This window comes from Cyanistes caeruleus, chromosome 6 (genome assembly GCF_971803275.1).
Source record: "Cyanistes caeruleus chromosome 6, bCyaCae1.hap1.1, whole genome shotgun sequence".
NCBI classification, from domain to species: Eukaryota; Metazoa; Chordata; class Aves; order Passeriformes; family Paridae; genus Cyanistes; species Cyanistes caeruleus.
In genome coordinates this window covers 2605702-2614179 of record NC_141706.1, presented here as the reverse complement: position 1 = coordinate 2614179, position 8478 = coordinate 2605702, and the positions used below count along the sequence as shown (strand labels likewise).

Sequence of the window (8478 nt, the reverse complement as noted above, 5' to 3'; positions counted from 1 at the left end):
GTTATGGATATCCTTTTATTTTAAAGGAATGGTGTTTTGTTATTGGTTTTTTTTTTTTCAATTTTCAACTACAAAACAGATTCCTTACATTCTGCCATAAATAAAAACGAACAATAAGGCAGGACACTACATGAACAAACTGAGAACAACTGTTTTCCAGAAAAATTTGAATTAAAAATGCTTCACAAGTATAAGCCATCCAGTTTTTAAAATAAAACTGTTGAAAACCCACAAGAGTTCAAGTGGTAGATGTGTACACCCTTGAAGAACAAAATACAGTTTTGACATTTTGCACTTTTGGTTTTGAAAACCGAGTTTTGTTCAGAGCACATTCTAAGGTTGTTCGGGCTGTTTTCGGATCAAGAACCATATGGGAGAAGAGGCACCACAGTAACAAAACCATTTTCAAGGATTTTTTTTGTTTGCAGCTGTCCCTTTTAAATGCTTGACTTTTAAGAGACTGATTCAATGCAAGTCTTTGTCTGTCACAGCAGAACTCCAAACTTGTTTCACCGGATTCTCTTTTGCTGTCGTGCTCTGTAAATGTCATGTACAGGGGGAACTACAGATCCTTTCTCCTCATCATCATCAGAATCCTCATGTGATCTCTTCACAGCCTTGTTGAGAATGGTGTTGTTTTCCACAGGTCCATTGCCTTCCACTGCTATTTCAGGCAGGCCACCCGTGATGATCCGTACAGCTTCGTCAACAGCTTCGGGAAGAGACAGAACCACTCAGTGTGTGCAACCCAGAGCCCTGCCCAGCCATCAGCACCCCAGCAGGGACACCCAGAGACACCTCAGGGACACTTCTGCAGCATAAGACACTTTTCCTGTCCTGTTCTACAAATATTAGGCCTGTCTGAAACTGAGCTGTGGTGAATACCAATTATAAAGGAAATGCTGTTGGCTCCAGCTCGAGCCCTTTACACAGGAATCGAGGTCATTTGTGAGCTTCAGTGAAACAGGAAGGCCTTTTGGGAATCAGGGTAACTACTTCATGATTCACCAGAAAGGCTGCAGAGCAAGTCACTTTCTGCTTCTCAACAGAGGAAGCAGAAATACCCTATGTAATTTAAATAGATATTTTAGTTTCACTCAAAGAAACTAAATCCTACATTTCTTTATGATCATTTTTTTCCTTAAACTAAAAAAGGGGGTGAAGAGGAGCATATTATCATCTGCAGTAGGATCTGTGCTGTTTCTCTGTTCCAGAACTCTGCTTCCCTTCTTTGCAGGAGCTGAGAAAGCCCTGCCTGCAGCTTGTGCCCAGGCACTGCAGCACTCAGAGTTATCCCCAGCAATGACCTCACCCACCATGCTGCAAATTTGTGTTTTCATCTTACAGCTGCAGTGCTGCTGGAAATGCTGCCTTTAAAGGGTATTCTCAAAATCTTCATTTCTTTCTTTCAATTGATACCAACATATTAAAAGAGCAGCTGGTGATTTGAACTTTTTTGACTTTCCCTCCAGGTAAATGTGCAAATGTCTCTATGCAGATTCCTGCCCAATCTCCTCTGCTCTTAAACACTAATTAGAATCTGTAAATGAGGTCTGGGTTTTAGACAGCAATATCCATATGTAAACCCAAGTCTTATGCAGCACTAGCACAGCCTCCAGAGAAGACAAGTAACTTACTGTCTGGCAGTTTGCATCTTCTGAATATCTCCATGAGCTCATCCACTTGAACAAAGGGACCCTGATGTGGTACCAAAGGGGGAAAAAAAGAGTTTAGAAGGTTATTTTCAATAGAGTGATAAGCACTGTGATTCTGTCATCACAGAATGTCTTCCACAGCTTTCTGAAATGTTCAGAGTTCTTTAAAACAAACCTGAAAACAAATAGGAGGTGGCAGGAGCTTCATGAGAACTACAGCTGCTGGTGGAACAGGAAATACCCCGCCTGGGACAGGATGTAAACCTGGAGCTGTGGGAAGAAAAGCTGGGTGAAGCCAGTGCAAAACAGCTGGACCAGAGCTGCTTTTGCACTGCATTGTTATTTGATACAAGTAATTAGTATCCTGTCCCCTCTGCCTCTACTAATTCCACATTGTTCACTCAGATCTGCTCCGTGAGCAGTGTAACAGATTATTACCAGACCCCAAACTCCTTGTACTTATTTCCATGGGACCTTGGCATTAATTAAAGCACACATGCCTTTAGCAACCCAGTGAAATGACAGCCTAAGAGTTAAGTACAGGTTTAGATGACTGAGGAGTAGGAAAGCCTCTGATTAGGCTGGCTGAACCCCCAGGTTCCTGACTCGCCACAGGTGAAAGACAGCACCTCCCAAAGCCTGACTTACGTGCTAAGTGCCTTGGCTGAAATGGAATCATCTGCTGGGTGTCTGGTTTGGGATATTCAGGTTTCCTGTCGACTTCATCCTTGAGAACAGGCACGATGGAAGGTGCAACCACAGGGTCTGGAATTATTGCTGCTAGCTTGGCACGGGAGACATCCTGTGAAAGCCAATTAGAGAGCGCTGAACTTGGCAGGATCACATTGCTTGCTTCAATTACAGAACAAAACCTCGCTCTGCACCAGTCGCTTATTCTCACTTTGTCTTCATTATCATTTCAGATGTCCTCTCACAAGACCATCTGGGCAAAACTTGCATGGTTTCAGTTAACATTTTAATCCTACAGTGTCCCAGCTGGGAATGGAAACACTGTTTTCTGTTACTGAATGGGACCGTGTTTGTCATTTTCGAGCGGCTCCTTTTTTTAGGTTAAGAGGATTTAGGTGAACAGGTGCAGACCACTAGGCCTTCACAACTATCATTTCCCCCTCATTTCACTCCCTAGATTGCTTTAGCTGGAAAAGAAGTAAAGCATAAGGCAGTCAGCAGGCATGCAAAGCATCAGTTCAAACAGGATTATGTTCTGGCATGTTCCGAGCAGCAGGAATCAGTCCCAGGGCTGCCCCATCTTAGGTACACACTGCCCTGCATGCTCTTAGCAAAATGTACTTGTTTGTAAGCTCACATCTAACTTCAAAATAACATTGCCCCCATTGCATTCAAAGGAAAGTGTTCAGTGGCTCAATGTGAATCTGATTCCCACCTATCAGATTATTTTACAGCTCTGTGATGGCCAACAATTCAGCTGCTTTCTTAACTTTGATGACATCTGTATTTTTCATAAATTAATTTTACTGTGTAAGAGGTAAGTGGAAGCTGAGGCACTGTTTTAGAGGCATGGATTGAGAGCCATCTTCCTGTCCATGCAAATGGTAATCAGCTGTTTCTGCTGCTCTGGCAGCCTTAAAAAAATACAAACCAACATCCTGTTCTGTTCTAACGATTCCCCAAAGCGTTAAATGAGAGAAATGGTAAAGATGCATCTGGGTTAGAAACAGAACAGGAGACCACCAGATACAGGGGTCTGGTCTAGACTTTGAACTCCCCATGGCAGCCCCAAAGCACTTTAGCCCTAAGAAACAACTGAAAAAAGAGGCAGCCACTGATCCCTGTCGAGCTTTCCTCAGCCATCCACAGCAAACACTGGGACTGCAGCATGTGGGGTTTGATGCAGTTCCCAGCGAAGTCAGGGGAGCTTTGCCAGCTCAGAGCAGAAGGACAGCCAGCCATATCTCATCCAGATGACCTGATCCTACAAATTTCCCAAAGAATTCTGGTTTTTGAAGGAGCTCAGGTGTGAAGTGGAGGCCTGTAGCTGCATGGTGATGGCATTAACACATCAACCTCTCCATGGGAAGATGAGAGGTAACCAGGAACACCCAAAATTGCAGCTGTTACTGATGGTCCTTGCTCCTTTCTGCCCTTGGCCCCTGGCACTTTGTTGCCCAATGAGACCAGGAGGAGGAGGAAGAGGAAGAGGCTTGTTTTACCTGCTTTTCCAGCAAGGGGAAGGGATGTAAGGCAAGTCCTAAACAAGGAATTGCTCAAGATTCCTAGGACTGAAAAGAACAGCAGTGCACTGAAGTGTTCTCACCCACTCACCTTATAACCAAGGGCCTTCAGCTCGCTGGTAGAGCAGGGGTACAGATCCATGAACTTGTACCTGTCCACCAGCAGAGCTGTTTCTTTGCCCTCATATTCTTCCTTGAACGCTGTAAACCTCCGTTTTTCCACTTTCAGGATGCTGGCCAGATCCCCAATGTTACTTTCAAAGGCTAAAAACCGAGCCCAGATTTCCCTGGAGCAGAACAGGAACACTGAGAGTTACTGAAGGAAGGATTACTGAGCACAACCCAATTAAAAACACACGAGAGGACAGACCCAAAAAAGGCCATTTCTGTTATTTACTTCAGGTGCATCTAACACAGGCATTACCCTCCCACTGCCTTCTATATTTCTGTAAGAGCTTTCAGTCTGCTGGACTGCAAATGAATTTTTTAAAGAAAGAAAGGATTTCTGCTGTCCAAGACTTCAGCACTTGAGTCAAACTCTCTGCTCATCCTGTACACAGAGCTTCACTCTGATGCTGATATGGGAAGGACTTTTTACCATGCATTATGATCTAGTTCCTCTGCACATTCTAGCTGGCAAGAACACAACAGGCAGCGCTTCAGAATTTTATACAGCCCAAAATATATATAGTTACTGCTGATTTCTCCATGGAAAATCTCATATATAACTTAAGCAACATCTGACTGTATTTCTGGACTTGATTCATCTTTCATTTTAGCTTTGGAGTTCACCTTTGAAGAAGGTTCAGCTTTTAAGTTCTTGTGTTTTTTCACTTTTAAATTTGGCATAAAAGTATTTCTCACAAAAGATCAGAACTAAAGTGCAGAAGGAATGTGCTCAGCAGTGCCATATTTGATTTCTTAGTTTTGATACTTTTGTCTACCAGAATAATAATGGTGAAGTGAACCCTCAGACTGCAAGGCTTTGGTGAGCATTTTCTTGAGAAAGAAACTTAAAAAGTAGCAATGAAAATATGGCAGTGAGCAGTTAATCCAAGTCCTTTCTGGTTCTTTCCCTATTTTATTTTCATGGCTGGGAGATGCTCAGCACCCTCCTCAACGAATTCCTGACTCAACTCCTCAGCTGAGACCACTGAATCCTCACTGTACAGGAGGATTTTGCACTCTGTCCTCAACAACCCTGCATCAATGAGGTTTTAAAGTCAATAAATTCATGAATTTCACTGGAAGTGGAATAGGGACTTTCCCAAATCTGTCACAGTTGTTGCTATTTTGGACAGAATGAAGAGGGGAAGTAACATCTGTACCTAATTTTGCCCTGCTGTTCATATTTCTAATTTCTTTGGGGTTAGGGTTTCTTTAGGGTCTTTAGGGTTGAAAGGGGTTATGTATCTTTTCCAGTGCAGTGAAACTGCTTTTGCAGACATACCCAGATTTCTCAGGTGGAAGGCTCCCTGAAGTTAAAACACGTTCAAACAAAACTCTTGTATTGTTGTCCTCTTTAAAATAGAAAGAAAAAAAAAATCACACTGAGTAAAATATATTAAAGACAAGTTAAAAGATGTCCATTCAAAGAGATGTGTACATTGAATTAAGCATAAGGCTGACTTTCATGGATTTGAATATCAGTAAGTATAAAAAGAGATCTGAGTACCCACATAAAACTTTACTGATGTTAAATTCCAATGTGAATTTGTTCTTTGGAAGTCTGTTTTTATTCATAGTGACAAACTGATCCTAATAGAGGTTCTTTTATAAATTCTTTCATAACAGCACAGCTATTGCTTGGCATCTCTTCAGGATTTCTGGGGGTTTTATTCATTTTCCTTAATTATCTCAATAGCATATGTTGGTGAATTTAAATTTGGCCTTTCAATTCATTATTTCCCTTTTAAATCAGGGCAATATTAATATGCTTGTATAGTCCTCAGAAGTCTTTGCACATTGCCAGTTGAGGGGATGGAGAGGTTGGTGGGTTTTGCTCCTCAAACTGCCAGCTCCTGCCCTGTGCATTGCAGCACCTCTTACAGTTCAGAGATCAGTTCTCCTGGGTTTCAGGAGTTCTGCTGGGTTATTAAAATAGAGCAATAAAAAGTGAGTTTTAAGATTATTTTTTCTCCTGGCAACCTACAGAAAGGTATTGTTAATATTCATGTAGACCCACAATAACTTAGTGCAAAATTAAATACACTTTAACTTGGATAAAATCTTTCACTTTACAGCTCACAGCAGAAAAAACCCTCAAAATCTTTAAACTCCCAGTGCCTGAAAAACCCAGGTACTGAGATGAATGGTGTCTGGTGCTGCAGAACCCACACAGCAGCTTGGGTTTCCTTTTTAAGAAGGCCATTCAGCCCCTGCCTCAGAGAATCCCTCCCAGAGCCCTTCCACCACCACCTCCACCTCCTGCCCAGGTCTCCCCAGCCCCTCTGCCCTTTTCTTCCCACTGCAGCTCCTCAGCACCTTCCAAGCATGACTGATACGCCCAGCATTGATTTTATGTCTTGCTCATCTCATCTACTTGGGGAGAAGGAGTTTAAATTCATTCCAGTCAGGACCAGCTAAACCCTCACTCCTCTCTTTCTGATTGTAAACTCCTTTAGATCTCTTTCCTCAGGATACAGGTTCCTCAGTGTACTTCCCACTGCTCACAGCAGATGCTGTAAAACTCCTGCACTGCCAGTGAGTTACAGTTTGGGAAGTTCACTCTCCTCCCTTCAGCACAATCAAGATTTAATGTCACTGTACCTCTGGAGCTTTGGTACGAACAGAGCAGCAGGGTTTGTGTTCAGATTAACTGCTGAGCTTCATGAAGAGGTTTCATTGCTCTTCAAGAAGAATTTAAATACCAAGAACTTAGCCTGGACCTAAACTCACAGAGTAATGCTTCATTAGACCTCTCAAAGCTTAAAGCTTACCATTAAGGTGGGAAAGGTAGTCGATATATGCCAGTACATATTCTGGAATGTCCCCATATTTTTTCAGCCCTAGCTCAAAAATCTTAAAGGCCACAGACTTATCCTGCAAACATTGGGGAAAAAAAAAAAAAGTTATTAACTTCAGTGAGCTGTGCACCCTCCTGACACTTTTTTGGGATCAGGGTGAGCACCTGTGATTACCTTACTACAATAATACTCCATTAAAGCTGCAGTAACATAGACATGGTGGCGGGTCCGGGCATCCTCTCTGGCTTTCTTAAATATCGTCCTTCCGGATTTAATGCCTTCTGCTCGCCTTGCAAATTTCATGTACTGGATATAAACCTAAGGTGCACATTAATATTTAAATAGCATCAGTGCTAATGAAGAATACCAGGATATCATTCAGTTTTTTACTACATCTGAGATAATCTTGACTCATAAAATAGAGCAAATGAATTGTAAAAGAAACAAGGCTGTCGTGTGCCTCTGTGTTGTTTTGCTTTTAATACAAAGGCAAACATTTTTATAGATTTTTTTATTTTAATTAAAGAATGGAATACACCTAAGATTGGTCCAATGAAAAGACAGCAGTTAATACACAGATTTTTCAAGGAAGGGGAGGTAAGGAGATTAATGTAATTTACAGAAGCTGGTGCCTTCAGAGAACTCAAGGCTTGTTGTAAAAATGGTAACTTCCCAATAAAGTTAAGATGCCCATAAAGCCAAGGAACAGCCAAAAGGCCTGATGAAGCATTTTACTGTACATTATACAATCCAAGATACAAATCATCCTGCCTGCAAGCATTTATACCTGATCAAGGAAATAATGAATGCACTACTTAATACAGCAGCCAATTTGTGATTTGCATTTCTTTGGGATTCAACTTCCCTTCACTCTGAATTAGATCACAAATAGCAGCATTCCTCAAGCAGGAAGAACTGGTCTATGGTTTCCCACAAAATGTGCCTTTGACAAGCATTAGGATGTGTCTCTAAAGAATGGCAAGTGTCAGTAAAAGGATACCTCTCCTCTGACACTGACCTGTTGTTACACTTCCCACCTTCTTTTGCCTCCTCATGCTTTGTTGTGTCTGTTTATAATAAACTAAATAACTTCTTGAGGGCAGGTTACTTCTGGCACTACCAGAGCTGGCACCTGGACAGTGTTTACTGTGTCACTTCAGCAGAGGTACAGCAAAACTCTGATACCTACATGGTGCATTACAGATTTATTTGCAAACTACATGGCCACAGGATGGCTGTGAAGTATTTTAGATCTTTTATCTTCATTACTTGTTGGAAAAGACTGTGTAAAAGACAGAGGAGGAAAGTGCACGACTTAGGGTATTTCAGTGGAATAAAGACTGTAATTCTGCCATCTCAGTACTCCACCTGCTCCACCAACCCTGTGACCCAGGGGATGTGCTCATTCTGTGCATGCACTGGTGACAATCCACAGGAATGTGGAGACACTAAGGATGATCTTACCAGCGTGGGATCGATGTCCTCGATAGCCAGGAGCCGGTTGTAGATGCTGTGCACTTTCTCGTACTTCATCCGGCTCTGGGTGAAAGCAAACACAGAATTGCTCAGTAATTCCTTTCCACATCATCTCCCAGAATGCAAAACTCAAGCTGGAGACAGAACTAGAATTTTCCTGTTTCTGTT

The 8478-nt window shown here is 42.1% G+C and overlaps 1 protein-coding gene across 3 annotated transcripts in view; it reads right to left on the bottom strand.

The window, feature by feature from the left end:
* Position 1: 1 nt before the first annotated feature.
* Positions 2 to 8478, bottom strand: part of CSTF3 (cleavage stimulation factor subunit 3) — a 47582-nt gene continuing 39105 nt past the window's right edge. For all 3 annotated transcript variants that reach the window (XM_086893285.1, XM_086893287.1, XM_086893286.1), the window contains 9 exons: positions 8299 to 8373; positions 7009 to 7152; positions 6808 to 6910; positions 5319 to 5388; positions 3960 to 4155; positions 2304 to 2457; positions 1831 to 1925; positions 1638 to 1698; positions 2 to 712 (listed from right to left, as the gene is read on the bottom strand). In XM_086893285.1, the coding sequence (XP_086749411.1) occupies positions 510 to 712; positions 1638 to 1698; positions 1831 to 1925; positions 2304 to 2457; positions 3960 to 4155; positions 5319 to 5388; positions 6808 to 6910; positions 7009 to 7152; positions 8299 to 8373 (1101 nt within the window). In that variant the 3' untranslated portion in view covers positions 2 to 509. The remainder of the gene's footprint in view (positions 713 to 1637; positions 1699 to 1830; positions 1926 to 2303; positions 2458 to 3959; positions 4156 to 5318; positions 5389 to 6807; positions 6911 to 7008; positions 7153 to 8298; positions 8374 to 8478) is intronic.